The sequence below is a fragment of the Mauremys mutica genome, chromosome 13 (assembly GCF_020497125.1).
Source record: "Mauremys mutica isolate MM-2020 ecotype Southern chromosome 13, ASM2049712v1, whole genome shotgun sequence".
In the NCBI taxonomy this organism is placed as follows: Eukaryota; Metazoa; Chordata; order Testudines; family Geoemydidae; genus Mauremys; species Mauremys mutica.
Window position 1 is genome coordinate 13660788 of NC_059084.1, and position 18687 is coordinate 13679474.

The 18687-nt window shown below is 41.6% G+C and overlaps 1 protein-coding gene across 1 annotated transcript in view; it reads left to right on the forward strand.

Moving 5' to 3' along the window:
* BCAS1 (brain enriched myelin associated protein 1) overlaps positions 1-18687 on the forward strand; it is a 94828-nt gene that overhangs the window by 18843 nt on the left and 57298 nt on the right. The window contains 1 exon segment of the mRNA XM_044984630.1: positions 10384-10973. Within this exon segment, the coding sequence (XP_044840565.1) occupies positions 10384-10973 (590 nt within the window).

Genomic DNA, 18687 nt, shown 5'->3' on the forward strand with positions numbered 1-18687 from the left:
TATCTGTGAGAAGAAATTCACACACAGTGATTAGATACACTGAAAATTAAATGAAAAGGTGAAATTTTTAAAATAGAAAAAATCTCTTCTTGTATGACTACATATTTAGAGTCCTTTAAAATGTGTATTATTCACCAGAAACACTGTAGTGACTCATTCAAGGCTATTACAGCCCATCATGCTAGTCAACATAATAGACTTTTAAAATGTAGAATGTTTTCTGGAGTCCATAATGGCCTCATCACAGCCTTTAAACTCTGGTCTCTCTCTGATTTTCAGTGGACACCTAGGAACCAGATAATGCAACTGCAGTGCTGTAATTACATTTCTACAAAAATGTCTACGTTGTTTGTCATATGCTTGTATCCAAAATAGCCACACAACCCCCTTTCCTCCCCGACATATTTTGAACTAAATAATCAAACCACATTTTTAGGCTGACATGCAAATTTGTTTAAGAACATACGGATGTTTTTGAATTGTAGGAAAGTTGCAATATCTAAAACAATGAACTTCTTATCTACCATCATTGGTACATTTTGCAACCAAGTAAGAGAGACAAGGTGTGTGAGGTAATATCTCTTATTGGACTTACTTCCGTTGGTGAGGAAGATAAGCTTTCGAGCTACCCAGAGCTCTTCTTCAAGCCATATACAAAGACAAGGTCTCTGTGCTGAAGAGGTCACCACCTAAGGGTCCAGTCCCTAGTGATGCGAGTAGTCATATTGAAGTCAATGGACAAATTGTGCAAATAGGGATGTCTCACTAGAACAAAGAACAGGAGTACTTGTGGCACCTTAGAGACTAACAAATTTTTTGAGCATAAGCTTTCGTGGGCTTATGCTCAAATAAATTTGTTTAGCCTCTAAGGCTATGGCTACGGCGCGCTGCGGCAGGCTTTGAAGCGCTTAAGTGTAGTCAAAGCGCCAGCGCTGGGAGAGAGCTCTCCAGCGCTGTCCGTACTCACCTCCCTGTGGGGAATAAACGTACAGCGCTGGGAGCCGCGCTCCCAGCGCTGGGGCTTTGACCACACTGGCGCTTTGCAGCGCCGCAATTTGCAGCGCTGGAGAGGGTGTGTTTTCACACCCTGCTGCAGCGCTGCAAATTTGCAAGTGTAGCCATGGCCTTGGTGACACAAGTACTCCTGTTCTTTTTGCAGATACAGACTAACACAGCTGCTACTCTGAAACCTGTCACTAGAATAAGTGTTTGCAAGACTGGGTTTTAGACTAGATAGATGCCACAGACAAATGTCAGTCATGAGGGCACATATAGCTCACCAGACCTGAGATGTGTGATTTAAGGTTAAAAGTGGGGGGGGGTGGAGTGTTAAAGAAGGATCTAAAGGTGGTAGCTTGAGAGATGGGAAGTGGGAGAAGCAAGTATGGGAGTGAGAAATAGAGAATGCCTTACACTCCACTAACAAAAAGGGGCCAAATTAAAAGCAGACAGTGGGCCTTAGGTTAATATTTGACCAAGATTATGATCTCAGATACACTGTGTTAATCCAACATGTGTTTCCAGTTAGATAACTTGTATAACAATTTATTTTTCCAGCAGACTACTATTGTTTATGACTGAGTTATAAAACTCACAAAGTGGAGTATGTAAGGGAAACTTTAGTGACTGATTCTTCAATGGAGTACTATGAACAGCTCTTACTTCCACCAGTTGAATCTGAATGAACCTTTCCTGGCAAAGGACATGTAAACATTCAGTTTTGGTCTAAAACGCTCCCTACAGAGGATAATTGTCACAGGGTCCACTGCACTAGGGTGCCATTTCCTAGAAGCTGTGGGGATTAATTCCTTTCAGTTGTTGTCCCTCCTCTAGCAGGAGCCCCAGAAGTTGCAGAGATGGTTAGAAAGACTTCTTCCTCCAGCCAGGTCACCAAACATGTTTTCCCCTCCCAAGGTATCAACATCTCTCAGGGCAAACTGTCCCAGGCACTCCACTGCCTGGTATGTGTCACTTCCCCAGTAGCTAGGAGGGGAACCCAGGCCTGCCCTCTATTCCACGTTCTACCTCAGGGCCCTCTGCTCAGCAGCCAAGCTCTGCCTATCCTATACCTTGCTACTTTTCTCCTGAGATTTTCCAATTCTCCCTCCTCTTGGGGTTTGCTAGTCCAAACTCTGTCCTCCTAGGAAGAGACTGTAGGCTACTTGCCTCTAGAGTCCCAGACACACCTGCTTTCTCCCAGGGAGTGGAGTGGAGTCAAGTCAGCCTAGCCTCACACCCAGCAGTTGCTTTCAGCTATTAGGCTTTATACAGGCCCTCCTGCTCCATCCAGCTGAACATCCATCTCATGTCATTAATCCCTGCTCCTCCTCCAGGTGCAGCCTGGGCAGTTAACTGGCCAAGTTAGCCAGCTTAAACCCCTCCAAGGGCATGTGGGTAGACACCCCATCAGATTACACCATTAACCCCTCCCCTCTAAATAGCTACTTCATATGGAGTGTTTCTCTGGCTTTATCTTATCATACAGTGGCTTGCTCAACAGTCCAGCCTTATCTTTTGCCTGCTCAAGAGATACCTACAGCATTTGCTGCTGAAAATAGAGGTTTGTCAAAAATCTCATATGTTGTCTTCAGTTTTTTTGTCCTACTTATGATGGGGTCTACTTACATTATTTTAGGGCCAGATTCAGTAACTCTTACTCATGTTGCCAAATAAGGGCTTGGCTACACTTGTGAGTTACAGCGCAATAAAGGAGCCTTAGCTCACTACTCGTCCATACTGGCAAGGCCATGTAGAGCGCTCTGACTCCGTGGTTACGGCGCTCCTGGTACTCCACCTCGGCAAGTGGAATAACATTTGCTTGCGCCCCCACTGGAGCACCGCAGCACCAGTGTGAACGAGGTGTTGCATTACTGAGCTCTGATTGACCTCCGGAAATGTCCCATAATCCCCTTAAGTCAAATGGCCACTCTTGTCATTGTTTTGAACTCGCTGTAGGAATGCTGTCGGAATGCGGATATGCCCTTTCAAAGCTCCGTTTCTGACAACTGGATGCTTATTTGCTCCAGGACAAAGGAATGCTGCTTGCTTTGAGTGAGTGAGAGGCGGGGGTAGGGGGGGGAGGTCTGCTGCTGTCTGAACTTACAAGACAGCATGCTGACACACTCTCATCCTCCCAAAAACCCACTCTCTCTCCCCCCACATACACACAACACACTCCCTGTCACACTCGACCCCACGCCCCACATTTGAAAAGCACGTTGCAGCCACTTGCATGCTGGGACAGCTATCACAATGCACTGCTGTCTGTGGTGTTGCAAGAGCTGCTAACGTGGCCTCGCCAGTGCGCTTCCAGCTGAGAGTGCAAACACTCGGCAGCGTTTTCCCTGCTGCGCTCTCTGAAGGCTGGTTTAACTCTCAGCTCTCTACAACTGCAAGTGTAGCCATGCCCTAAGTATTCATATGACTGCGTATATGCTACGCTGAGGGCTTGTCTACATTGGCAATTTACAGCACTGCAACTTTCTCGCTCAGGGGTGTGAAAAAACACCCCCCTGAGCGCAGCAAGTTTCAGCGCTCTAAAGTACCAGTGTAAACAGTTGCCCCGATGCTGGGGAAGAGCCGTGCACTCAGCGCTGGTAGCTACACCTCCCATGGAGGTGGGTTTTTTAAAGCGCTTGGAAAGCTCTCTCCCAGCACTCTGCTGTGACTTCACAAGCCATGTTAAAGTGCTGCCGCGGCAGCACTTTAGCGTTGCCAGTGTAGACTAGCCCCTTAGTGCTACTCAATGTGAAGACTGCGGAGCCTGTCCCTTAACATTTCTTCCTTCCCTGGGTTCTGCAGCCACATTACTTCATGGGACCTGTGCAAGAACTGTGATTCGTTCCAGGAGTTTGCAAAAATGTCATCCAATCCCAGATTGAATGTCCATGTAGAGCAGAAAACATGCCTAAATCCTATTTTTCAAACATGACAAGCACTTAGGCGCCTACTTTTCATGAAAGTCAATGAGTTCGGTTCCTAACTCATGTAGGTGCTTCTGAAAATATTGCTTAAGCTCTAACAGTTGTATCTGAAAGCTCTCCGAACAGAAAATGTCGTTCGTCTGTTGCTCGAGGATATGACGCACTGAACCGACCCTCTCCTGTGGTTGTAGGTTGTCTCAAGTGTTTCAGATCAGGCCACTAAATTATGCTGTATCACATTTTATTTAGTCTTGTGTAATGTAGACTTTTTTAGTGAGCACTTCTGTGATTTCCTGTCATGTATTTTCCATTCATCTCAAAAAATAAAGACAACCTGAAGCTATTCTCTTCTGTACTTCTCTCCCCTCCTCTTCTCCCTCCCCTGCCTTCAATAGGAGATAATTCATTTTCCTGTAATTCCATCTGCAGCAGACAGAAAAACACTGGGGCCAGGATTCTATTCTACCACGTCCCTAATGGAGCCCCTTCCTGAAAGGGAGCTGTTCTGATCACACTGCTATTTTTTTAAGCTTTTATCTGGCAGGTGTGATCAGAGTCATACCTGGCTCGGTCGATCACAGAAATGATACATCAGAACTTAAAAAGTGTGTGTGTGTGTGTTCTAAAAAAAAATAAAATAGATTAAATAAAATCAGAAGAGAATGACTGGTTTTTATTCCCCCCCGACCCCACTTTTTTTTTCATTTATGACTTTGTTAAAACCCCAGTCTGGGTGGGCAGTGTTGCTAAGACCTGAGATCAGGAACCAGATCCTCAACTGGTTTAAAAAGGTATCCCCTTAAGTCAATAGAGCTATGCCAATATACACCAGGTGAGGATCTGGCCCTATCTTTATAATACACTATAAAATACATGTGCTTAAAGAACACAACACTATGATCAGAGACCTTGATTCTATTCCTGGCTTTCCCGCTGATGCACTATGTGACTTTTTTATTGTTGTTTTCTTACTTTTCTTTGGTTTCCTCGTCTGTATAATGGAGAGAATACTGGCCCACTATTGCAAAATGTGGAGTGATCTTTGGATGAAAAGGGTTATGGAAATATAAAATAGTATTATTACTCTTTTTGTTCCTTATTTTTATTATTTATTATGTATTTATTAGTTAAGCCATTGTTAAAGTGTTTTGAAGACTAACACCAGCATAGAAGTGCTAGCTTCTCTTTCAGTCTTCTCAGTAACAAGGTTAGACTTTAGTCACCCTGAGTTCTTCAGGACCTAGAGTAAAAGTTTGAAAATTACCTAAGTCCCGTTGACCTTGATTTAAATGGAACTACTTGTATGCTTAAAGTTAGGTGTGTGCTTAAAGTTCGACACATGCTTAAATGCCTTGCTGAACTGGGGTTTTAAGAGTAACAAAAAAAAAAAACCCTGCAAATTTCTTATGGCATTAGGTTCTTTTGTTAAGTACTTGCAAAAAGTACAAGATATGTTGTACGGTGAACTGCGATAAACATTAGTCGGTATTTACGGTGCTGTAGATTAACTGTATATTGATTTCAGCCCACTAGGTGATAAGGAGTGATTTTACTCAGAGGGATTGTGCTGAAGAGAATAAGGGTACTTGGAGCACTGGACTGGGGTTGGGGAGACCCGGTTCTGTTCCCAGCTCTTCTACTGGCCTACTGAGTGACCTTAGGAAAGTCACTTCTCCTCTCTGTGTCTGTTTTCTCTTCTGTAAAATAGGGATAATGATACTGACCTCCTTTGTAAAGCACTTTTGAGAACTACTGATAAAAAGCGCTATATAAGAGCTAGGTATTATCATTGTCCTGGGACCATAGATGCTAGAGAAATAGGATGCTAGCGAATGCACCTTGAGAGACCAAGAATGGAGGGCTTGAATGCAAATGGCATTTGAGAGAGAAGAGAACTGCTGGGAGATGCTGAAAGGGAGCTATTGTGCTACTTGGTATCCAATTCAATTCCCTTTGAATTTACTGGGATCAGCCTTAGTTTAGCTAAGACAGTCACAAAGAGGATTCAGTGAAAATGGAAACTTCACACTACATTTGTGAAGATGCTCTCTAATTTTGTGACCATATTTTTGCATCTGCAAAATGCAAATGTGCATTGAAATGTGAGGGTAAATGTTAGTATTTATACATTCCACTACCTGATTGCACTCAGAAATGAGGTAATTAATTGGATTTGTTCCCACAGTCAATTTTGCATCCTAACTTCACATTTAATTGCAAAGTAAAGTGCTAGGTTAAGGACCCTTTAAAAAAACAAAACAAAACAAAAGCAAACAAAAAAAACCCTTAGTTTGTATGAGGACATAGTAAGAAAGTAGGTCTTCTATGAGTCAGGCTGGGTGTGGAGGGTAATGCTGCTTTCCTGTTCATCTATTCCTATGTGTAAATATAGTTTATTTGACACTTGCTTCTTGGAGACAATGATTATTCCATTGATGTTAGTAACCAGCATAATATAGCTTTACTGTAGTCACTGTAACACAGCACCTGAAAGTGCTTTGATAATAAGACAAGGTCCCTCTTCCGAGGAGTTTACATGTCCTGATTAGTATGCATTGCTGATAATAGACTATGAAACCTTTCACAGGGTCTCAGTTCATTTTTATGGCTATCATGTCCTGTAGAACTAGTTGGAAACCAAAATTTCCATTCTTTGGAAAATTAAGACATTTACAAAACATTCATTCAGAATCAGAACAAAAAGCCAAATTCTGGAAATTTCCAATAGAAAAAAAAAATCTTTTTTTTTTATTTGAAACCATTGCAGTGTTTCATTTTGATAACATATAGTCAGCTTATTTAGACTTTGATATTAAAAGATTTTTAAAATATTATGTTATATTTAATATTTTACTATAATATATAAGTTGAAACAAGATTAATCAAAATGAGAAAGTAAAAATGAAACATTTTGACATTATTGAAACTAAACAAGAAAGTTGAAATTCAACTGTTAGACTTTTCATTGTGAATATTTTGTTGAAATCAACAGGTTCCCCCAAACCATCTTGATTGCAACAAAACTGCAATTTGTGATGGAAACCATTCTGTCAAAAATTCAACCAGCACTAGTCATGTACTTGCTTTAGTTGGCAATTCATCTAGTCTGTTTACCAAAATTATCTACTATAAATTCATAGTCACTTGTAAAATAAAACTCATTTGTGATCATCTGTTAGTCTAGTCCCAGATGACCCAAATGACCGGGGGCTATTAAAGAATAGAAGATTCAGCTTGGAATGTCTTTGTATTTATGGATTTAAACTAGATTTTTCATGTTGATTGGTTGGCTGTAGGAGTGGTATATGTGGCTATTCTCAACCTTCCCTTCAAGACATGAAAAACTCCAAGCTCACCCAGTGCAACTGCTCTTCTTTTTGGTGGCACGACCTGCTTTTGCCCAGTGAATGAGCAGAATTTAATACAAATTTAATACAAAGTCCATGATACTTTCCAGGCCTTTCATTCCTTCCATGGTAATTAGAGACATAAGTATTTTCTTGGCTTCACAAGCTGTGCTCTAAAAAATGAGCATTTAACAAGCTTGTCTTCCTATTTTGTGTACTAAAATATTTTTTTTCCTAAAAAATGCTTGTCTATGACACATAAGAGAAACACAGAATCTTTTATGAATCTTTATTTCCAGTGGACTTTTCTTGTCCTTGTTATTAACTTAAAGAAAGAGAGTGTCCATTTACCTTTTTGTTCTTTTTTTCTGAGTTGTCTTCCACATTCCTATCTGAGTTCCTGAAATTCCTTCTCAAGTTTTCTTTCTCTAAATTATTAAGTGAAGGCCAGATACTGCAGTCCCTTCTCAGGCAAAACTCCTGAGGAAGTTCAGGAACTACACCAGGCACCTTTAAAAATCTCAGTAGGTGCCTATCTGCATCTTTAGGCACCTAAATACATTTAACAATCTGGCCATGTAAGCTTAGAGAGGGAGATCAATAGTTAGTAGACCTTAATTGATCAGGGGAGTAGCTACTGAATAATTGTATGCAAACTTCTCTTTGCATCACCAATGCTCAAACAGATGCACACTCAATATTGCAGAAGCAATTAGATAATATTGTTTTATTAAAGGCTAACAAAATTGTTGCCAGAATAAGTTATTTTCTTACATAAGCAGTAACAGGAAGGGCCTAAAATGTGAGACAATTTACCCTTTAAAGTACAGAGCTGGGAAAAGGAAAAAATCTGTTTATTGACAAACTATAAATCACAAGCTATTGAAACACACCCACCCACACCCACACGAGGAAGGAGGAGGAAAATACCAGAATGAAAGTGGTAAAAGTAGAGAAACTAAATGGACAGGCCCTTTTGGCATCTGGTAAGAACCTTGCCTTGGTGATGAATCTCATTGTCACACCCCTCCGTTTTCATCGGCTGTTTCCTTCCCTGCTGGCAAGCCTTTCAGCAAATTCAATTTACATTCACCCTGGCATATCAGCTGACTCCTAAAGCTCTGTGTTTTTCTTGTCACTCCAGTTTATAGAAGGTTCCCACCTGCTGCTTGTTGGTAGGCAGTAGTGGAATGGAGACAGCAGGGTCTGGTATCTAAACTAATTACCCAAAGAGTTAACTTTATGACCAGAGTGTTAATTTGATTTACTTGTTGTGTATGGACCTGCGAACCCTCTCCTCTTGTCAACTGTTTGAAATGGGCCAGCCTCATTACCACTACAAAAGTGATTTTTTCCTCCCTTGGAATTCTACTCATAATTAAATTTTCTCATTAGACTGACCTTCCACCTACTAAGGCAACGCCCATCTTTTCATGTACTGTGTTTAAATATGCCTACTACTGTATTTTCCACTCCATGCATCTGAGGAAGTGAGTTCTAGACCACAAAAGCTTATGCCCAAATACATTTATTAGTCTCTAAGGTGCCACAAGGACTCCTCGTTGTTCTGTCTTTATTCTCAGAGGGGTAGCCGTGTTAGTCTGGATCTGTAAAAGCAGCAAAGAGTCCTGTGGCACCTTATAGACTAACAGACGTTTTGGAGCATGAGCTTTCGTGAGTGAATATCCACTTCATCGGATGCATGTAGTGGAAATTTCCAGGGCTTGCTTGCTTGCTTGCATATATATACCTGCCCCTGGAAATTTCCACTACATGCATCCGACGCAGTGGGTATTCACCCACGAAAGCTCATGCTCCAAAACGTCTGTTAGTTTATAAGGTGCCACAGGACTCTTTGCTGTCTTTATTCTGTATCTGTACATCACCTAGCACAATGGGGTATCAATCCATGACTGAGCTCCTAAACACTACCACAATATGAATAATAATATATTCATCTTAGCTACACTGTGCATGCTGCCATAGGTAGGATTTCTCTTGTGCCCTATCAAGAAAAATCTCAGCAGAGCCATCCTGTTGATCTTCAAGGACTATGATGTCCTTAGTGCGCAACGGGAAAGGATCAAAATGAAATATTCTAGGTAGCCATCATCTCATCCATGTCACTGAACGTGAACTGCTTCATTATGCCACTGCTTCTTAGGTGATACCCGCTAGTACTGTTGCCTTTCAAGCATTTCATCTGATGTGTACAAAAATTTAAAGGCAAAATGCTAAACAAGGTGAAATTTGAGGATTTTTTTTTCACAGTTCATTGCCAACTAGACAACAGTCTGTTTTACTGAAAAACTGGTAATTTTACATGGGGTTTTGGCTAAAAAAAATGGGTGCTTTCCCCAAGAATGAGCCCATTTCAAAGCAAAAATTGGCCCATTTTAAGTGAAATTTTTAAAATTTGACATTTGAAATTTGACATTTAAATTTTTTTTAACGTTTCTCTGTTAAAATGGGCATTTTAGCAAATTTTACGGCAAAGCATGTTTTCATGGCACCTAGCACAACGTGATCCTGTTCTGAGTGGGATCTTTGGGCACTGCCACGATATAAATAAAGCAAAAATGTAGAGGGTGCCCAACTGGCAGAGAGGCTAAGTGACTTGCCCAAGGGATCACATGGGAAGTCTGTGGCAGAATAAGGCATTGAAGTTGGGTCTTCCAAGTTCTAGGCTAGTGCCCTAATCACTGGACCATTCTTCCTCTCCCATCTCACTGTGCCTCAGTTTCCCATCTGTAAAATGAAGATAGAAATACTTTCTACCCCCTCCCCTTGTTAGTCTTTTTTCTATTTAGGGTATAAGTCTGAGAAAAGAAATAATGTGCTTGATCCTGGGCTGGTGCTGAGCACCACAACTCCCACTGACTTCAGTGAGAACAGAGAACATCAAAAACTCAGAGAATCAGGCCTCAAAGCTAAGCAGAAGCTCACATTTTGTACCAAAGAACACCACATTTACTTAACACATTGCAGTATACATTGTCTTCACGCAGGCATTGCATTTTAGAATGAGTTTATTAAAGTTCTAGACCACCACGATTAATAGGATAACTTCCCTGCTTTGTTGGATAATTACTGTTTTATGTTTCTATTTGCAGTGGATGCAAGGACAAGTGTTGAACAGAATAATGTGGCCGTTTCTTCCCAGAAGACAATAGAGATAAGCTCCACTTCTGATGCAAATGAAAAAAATCTTGGGACTGAGGCCAAGAAACCCGTGCCAGCTGCAAAATCTCGTTTTGTCTTTGCTTTTTCACGGCCTGTACCAGGACGTACTGAAGAGCAAGCTACAGACTCATCGGTTGGATCAGCTAAGCTTGATGTCAGTTCAGAGATGCCTGAAGTGAACAAAGCATCAAGTGAGAAAGTAGATAGTCCCGCAACAGCTGTGCTGGAGGAAGGGTCTGATAAAAACCTAAGCCAGGCCCCTTCTGCAGCAGAACTTAGTGACACTGAACTAATAGCATTAGCATCACCCGAGACAGAGGATGCAGCCTCATCAAAGGCAAAACAAGTGACTTTCTTTGACAGACTCTTCAAACTGGAAAAGGGGAAGGAGAAAGAAAAGAGTAAGACACAAGTCGAAACCCAAGAGGAAAGCCAGACTACGGAAATTCCTGACGCCGGCATCACAGCGGAAGAGGCTGCTGGATTACAGAGCACACCAAACAATGTCCCACAGGGGAAGGCAAGTGTTTGAATGGGAATATCAATTTCTTCCTTAATGAAATCTCTTAGGAATATCAATGGTGCAGGACAGCATCATGTTCTGATGGTTGTGTGAATCAGGCAGCAAATATTCTTGCTTTGTAGTGTGACTCCCCTACTTATCAGGGAAATCTAACAATCTCTGGAAGACTAATAAAAGCTGTGGCATCTGTTTCACGACAAAATTGGCAATGTTTGACCTATAGCTTAAGTTAATTTGTATTTTTACCAAAGACTTAGGCAAGACAGCTATATTCATGCTTCATTAGTCTAGATGATGAACACCAGCTGGCTGCAAGTGTAAAAAATGTACTTGGAGCATAAGTGACTTTCATGCTTTAGGAGCTCAGTGTCTGATATTGAATGGTTTTAGGAAATTCTTTAGGCATATTTCACATGAAGCTTATAAAATACTAACTCACTCATTTTATGCACAAGCTACTTATTGCATATCATACATACGAGGTCACAACCTTTAGTGAAGACTAGAATAGCGTAGTAACTCTTTGCACTTTGTATATATATAGTGCTCTTCATCCAAAGAATGATAATTCTTTAGAATGGATAGGAATGAATTTTAGAGACAGGGAAAATGAAGCATTAAGACGTTAAATGACTTGCCCAAGGTCATATGCTAGTCAGTAGCAGAGCTGGAAATAGACCTTGACTCTCTTGTGTGTGCTTTATAGATAAGATCTCAGCATTTGAGATAAGCAATTGTTTTGTATCTATAGCAATTGTTCTGACACTACTGCTGAGTTGCTTTATACTTGTCTCAGATGTGTTGGCTTTTTTTACTCTTTCTGTAGAATAGCGGGTAATAGCAAGGAAAACATGCAGTGGTTTATTGTTAATGTTATTGTATTTTTTATTTATGAAGGGCTGTCAGCACTCTGAAGTAGAATTAGTGGAATGTAGGAAGAAATGTAATCAGAGTTCTTTCTGGTTTTAAATGATTATTAATAGGTTCTTAAACTTAATGGGGCAAATCAACATAGCTTCATTGACTTCAACACAGTAATGCTACTTTACAACAGCTGAGCATCCAGCCCAAATTTTTTTCTAAAGGATGAGTTCAGGTTTCATCTGGAAATTTTTACACCATCAAAATTACTAGAGGTTGATTTTGCGTATAATGGCACTTCAAGCATGGCTGTGTTGCTCAAAGGGCCAGCCCCTCAACAGGTGTAAAGTGGTGTAACTCCACTGTTAGCGTCAATGTGCTACTTTGCATCAGCTGAGGATCTAGCTCAAATATTTTTATAACCTCTGGGGGAAAAAGACAATATAAAAACTGGACACCTGTTTACCAGAATCTATGGAGGAAAAGGCAATTTTAAGAGCAATTATTATTTTGATGGCTCTAGCATAAGTCCTCTACTTATACTAATGATGGAATATCACTAACTGCTGCCTTGAGCAGCATTGACCGTATCTCTGAACGAGGTCTGTTTGCCTTCTGAATATATTACTGCAATATTGTTTCTAAAATAAGTCTCTCTTTTTCTACTCTGAAATACCCCACCCCCCGGGGTTTGGTATCTCAGTTCTGGAGGATCTCAGCCCTAGAATAAAAATCTATTTATCTTTTCTTTTTTTTTTAAAAGGTTTGCCAGTTTGTTTTAAGATAAGAGTGTGAAAGAATAGAAGTTTATTGATAACAAATGTGTTTTTGTGCCTGTCCTTCAAAAATGGTGCACATCACTGGGTATCTCAGACAGCTAATTTATAACACATGGGATATGGTGCCTATGCACACTTGTGTATTTGTGTTCTGACTGTGGAATCTAAAATCACTCACTGTTTAAAGCAGAGCTGAATGAATGATCCACAATGAATAATGTATTCAGTACATATTGCCTTTTCTTTCCGTTTGCAAATTATCCAGGGAAAGACTGATATTCTGCCAATATTCACAAATATTTACAAATTTCTTCAAGATTAAGTCTTGGCCTATAGCTGATTAGAATTGTTACCTTTACAGTTAAATATAATATTCACAATTCATGCTTTATTTGTTACTTTCTTTAGACCAGGCCTATGCCATTTCACTTTACTAGGAATGGTTTTGCTCATAGGCAAAACCCCTGAGAGAAGACGCAACTTATACCAGAAATAAAGAGTGTTTTTTGATCTATAGCTTATGCCTGTTCCCCAAACAAAATAAGCTATATCAGCAAAACCACGTTGCTGGTATAACTGCATCTACAGCAGGGCTTTTTGCTGGTATAAAAATGTTGTAGAGAATCACACCCCTCGCTGACTGGCAGACACTTCTAGTTGGCCTATGATTCTCTTTTTTTATGTTAAGACTTAACCACATAGCACACATTTCAAATGGCACATTTGATTATAAAATGTGCAGTGTACAGTTCATGCTGTGTTGGTTGGTGCAAGCAGTGAAACATGAAGCATGCATTGCACACTGCAATACATAAACAGAAGTAGCTTTTCACTAAGAATTTGAGTTAAACATTTGCTTGTTGTGAACAAATTCTCACATGTGTAAACCTCAAGCATGCAAGTTTTTGTTAAAAGCAAACATCAATCCATCACAAACACGATCAAAGTAAATTTTTCCAACTCAAACAATTACACGTTAGAAATGTTTCTTCTATTCCACAGCTCTAGCTTGGCTACTTGGACATCTGCTACCCTTACCTGTAAAGACCAATGCAAGTGAAATGAATGGGACTACTTGGAGTAGTAAAGTTAAGCACATGCCTAAGTATTTGCAGGATTGGGGGCTTAGTTTGCATATAATGCCTTTGGAATTCAGTGAAACTGCTTGTGAACTAACTCCCTGGGTCTGTAAATACTTTTAACTTTAAGTATGTGAATGGTCCCAGTGAAGTCAGAAATGTGCATAGGTGCTTTGTAGGGTAAGGACCTCAACTGGTACTCAATGTGAGAGTGAAACTTCAGCCTTAGCTTTGAATTTCCTGGCATTTATTTGTATATTTGAGAGACAGAACACAAAAAGGCAGGAGGTGGGGGAGCCTGAGACCTTTTATGGTGAGCCAGGAATGAACATTTTATAGCCAGATTAAAAGAGGTGATAAAAATGCTGTCAAATTTATAATTATCCTTGAGTTGCTGAGCTTTGCTCTAATTCCACCTGATTAAACTAAGGCCTGGCCTCTGTCTTCAAATACACACAAACTATGTTTCCTGTAAAACTGGTTACTTTGCATGTATTATGACAGAAGGATTAAGATTTAAAATTACACCAAAAATCTCCCAAACAGCTGCCAATTTAACTTGATTGTGTCTGCACAATGTTACACCATGAAAAAGAAACTCAAGTTATTGCTGTTGGCCATTATCGTTTTTGGTGGATTGTGATTTGTAGCCTCTATAAGAGCCTGTTCTAGTCAAAGCATCACAGACAGTAAGCACCAACAAATAACCAATAACATTGCTGGTAAGTGAAGGATAGACTACAGTTTTAGCTTAGGAGTTGCACAAGCATTCAGTGTTTGACAAACCAGTCTTTATTTTCGTGGTCTACAAAACTACATTCACATCACAGCATAATTAAAACAAGGACAGGATTCATGAATTGATGAAGAATTTACTATTTAAGCCAAAGAAAAGATAAATTATTTGCCTGAAATGTTTCACTGAGCCAGGATTCATACAAACAAAAGTGTTGGCAGGAATACATTCTTTTGATACGTTTTTCTAATGACTGAACTAAGATTATAGTATAAGCCCTTAATTACTCAAAAGCTTGGCTCCTTACAGAAATGCATTTACACAGGAACATTTACCCAGGAACATTTAGCTCCTGATGCTGACTTTTCTCCTATGTTATTTCCAGAGGTTTTTTTCATTAGCATTTGTCTTTGCAGAGCACATTATGGAATGCGCTGATGCAGAGGTTTTTGTGGATATTTAAATATGGCTCTAGAATGTGAGGTTCCATATATATTATCTCCTCCTGACTTATGCTGTAAAGGCCTGATGCTGCATTCCTTACTCCAGCAAAATTCCTGTTGAAGGTAGCGCTGGGCCACAATTAAAGCCCCATATCAAGACCCAGGTTTGGGTCTGAGTTTGCAGCTTGAATGCTGATGGAGGCTAATAGTTTAGGGAAGCTCCTCATACAAAAAGGGTGATTACAGTACAAAAAGGTAACTGTGTGTGAAACTGCCCACTGTCCAGAGAAATTGGTGTCTCCTGTGAGTGCAATTTGATTGTTTGCCCCTATGTGCACCTATTTTGCTGATGCAATTTGGTTGCTTGCATGTGAAAATATGAGCTTATCTATGCCACGAGTGTGTGTCTATTGGGGGGAAAGGGTAATAGCGGATTTAGTTGTGCTTTGTGGCATGCTGGGTTTTGAGGTGGCTCTGGGTAGCATGGTGCCTCACGCTCTTTACATCCTTCACCTCTCTCTACACTGTGTAGTCTGGCTCTCGTAGGAGAGTGTTTCAGGCCAGCAATGAGATGCGTTGGAAGGGATGTAGGAAAGTAGAACACCTAGTTGACCAATGATGGTGTTTGGTTTTTTGTGTGTGTGTGTCTCTCTCTCTTTCATTTCTATTTGAGTGTGTATGAGAGAGACAGAGAGAGAGAGAAACTCAGGTTAAAGTCACTGAACAATTCTCACTGAAGTTCTTTTGCTGATGTCACCCGTTTTAAGTGCTCTGCTGAGGCTAGTTTTGCTTAGCAATGTATATTCTGCATCCTGGTTTTTTTGGTCTGGTGCCTCACACTTTACTGTCCCTTTCACATCTGAAGGAGAGCTAGCTTTTATCACGTGTCCAGTACCAATATACATGGCATCCTTGGAAGAATGGCCACTGAAACTGGCACAGACTGCATGTGTTTTGCAGGGAACAGAGTGTTCTTGGAAAGGCTTTGGCCTGTAATTGGCAGCTGTACAAACTATTGTGTCAGGTTCTTTCAAGAAACTTCTAAATAGCCTGTTAAAATGTTCTGAGCCATTGTGATGCATATCTTTCTGTGGTAGATTTGCAAAATGGTGGCTGGAGATTTAAGCAGGTAAAATCCTGTTATTGCTAATGAAACCTGTGTCCTTAACTCCTTGCATACAGGTCTAAGAATGTACCCCACTCTGTGCACACTTCACAGCACCAAAGAAGTCCTCTGGTAAAGTTTTTTAATTGCATTCATGATTTCACATGCTCAGAATTCCTCACCCCTCCTCCCCCAGCCCACCACTTGCCCATACAAATATATGTTCCTTTGTAAATCATATGTAAATAGTTCTTTTAAAATTCTATGATACAGAGGAAGAAAATCTCAGAAACTTGACCCAAAGGAATATTTCTTTGAAAAAGTGGAGACTGATAAAAAAAAAGCATAATGGCAGGTTGATAGAAACCTCCTGTGTGCCATTATAACACCAGCTAGTCCTTTCTCTCAAGGTATTTCAGAGATACCACCTATTGAAGATTCTTTGAGGCACAAAATTGAAAAAAAAAAGTAAGTGGGAACATCATCTCCTAATGGCTATTACTACTTCTTGTGTCACTGTTTTCTCTGCCTCTGGTAAATCCATACAGCAGTTTCAAGAAAATATACTGTATTATTATAAGTTGTTATTTGTACTGAAATAACACTTAGAGGCCACTACCAAGATCAGGGCCCCCTTGTGCTGGGCACTGTAATTATTGAGAGTATGTGTATGTACATGCGTGTCTGTGTGCAGACAGACAGCCCCTGCTCTGAAGAGCTCCATCTAAATAGACAAGGCAGACAAAGGGTTGGAGAAATGTAATATTAATGTCATCCCCACTTTACAGATGAGGAATTATGCTCAGAGAGATTAAAGCCCAGACTTACAAAGGTATTTAGGTGCCTAAAGATGCAGATAGATGACTAGCTCCTAATGACTTCCAATGGGAGTTAGGTGCCTAATCTCCAAAGGTGCTTTTGTATCTACAGCTAAGCACCTATTTGCATTTTTAGGTGCCTAAAAACCTTTGTAAATCTGGCCCTGTGTGATTTGTCAGGAAGCCTATAGCAGAGCTGAGAAACAAACCCTGATTTCCCAAGTCTAGAGCCTAATCCTACTACTCAGAGATTTCTGGTGATTGGATTTGCATGAGTGTCCCTTTCTCATCTTGTCCCTCAGTGCTGTGTAAGGGGTGTGGACAGGCCCTGTATCAGCACTTGAGCGATGCTGGAATGTTCCAGAATGGTGTTCTGGTATTTCTGATGGGATGCAATGAAGGGGGAGCACAATGAAGGAGGCCAGGAGGCACAAAAAAGGGGGATAGGGATGCTAGGCCCAGGGGCAGCTCTAGGCATTTTGCCGCCCCAAGCACGGCAGGCAGGCTGCCATTGGCGGCTTGCCTGCGGAGGGTCCACTGGTCCCTTGGCTTCGGCAGACCTCCCGCAGGCACGCCAAAGCCGCGGGACCAGCGGACCCTCCGCCGGCATGCCGCCCAAGGCAGCCGGCCCGCCGCCCTCAGCGGCGACCGGCAGGGCGCTCCCAGTGGCTTGCCACCCCAAGCACGCACTTGGCATGACAGGGCCTGGAGCCGCCCCTGGCTAGGCCCTTCTTCCACTGCCAGCTCTGAGCAGTGACCCAGAAGCCATGGCTTCTCATCACGGGCATGCCCAAGCCAGCATGTGGGGTGGCTCTGCAGTGAGGGATCCGTTGCCTGTGTCCTCACCCAATGGGGAAGCCCCTGCTGGCGTTCTGGCACTGTGGGCTAGGAGGGGAGACCAAGGCATGGCCAGGAAGGGAGGTGGCAGCTGCTGGGTCTACACTCAGAGCTGGCCAAGGGGGAGGCTTGGGCACCCCTTCATTGTGCCCTATCCCTGCCTTCTCTATGGTCAGCGCCGCAGACGCCCCCTTCTTCCCCCCAGGGTGAGGGGAGGCCCATACTGCTGCACAGGCTGAAGGGTCCTGGCAGGAGTATAGAGCCCCCTCGTCCTCCTTTTGCTGCCAGTGAGCACGTCGGCTCACAGTGGTGACATCAGGGCTTCTTTTTTTTTAGGACTCAAGCACAGCTCTATATAGCAGCCTTCATGCTAAACATCCTCCCTCCCCGAGCAATTAACAGTGGCCTGCTCCACAAGAAGTGGAGGTACAAGGCCACAAGGAACCTTCCTTCCATACCCTCCTTATGCCCCAACTTATGTAGTACATCTAGAGACAAGGCTGAATTCAGTCCCTGTGCTCTCTGAGTGCAAAAACCCCTTCCTCCCTACTCACAGGGGAGGTGCTCACTACCCATGGGAGTGGCAGGGAGGAGATGGGGCTGGGTCCCCGACGCTCCATGTACCAACCCATCAAGCAGGATTGTAGCACAGAAGGAAGCAGATACCACCAATGGCTAGTGAGCTCCTGTGCTCACCCTGGGGCAGGCAGCTTGATCTAACTATAAGTAAAAAAATCAATATGAGTTCAGATGCATTTGTCTGCACTGTACTGCACTCATCACTATAAGTTACCTAGACACTAAAGTACCTCCTCAAAATGCCAATATTTACAGCCTGGAGAGGAGGTAAACTTTGTTGAGGGAGTGAAAAGGGCAGTATGTCCTAATGCATTTGAAAATGCACTTCAATTTTAGTTTATTTAGTTTATTAGTGAATATGTCACCAAAGGGTACAGAAATATTTCTCTTTCTGCTGGTTTCTTTCCTTTTTTCATTGTAATAGCCGTGTGGAATAGAGGGTAAAAAACTAGTAACTGATAAGATCTTAGGCCC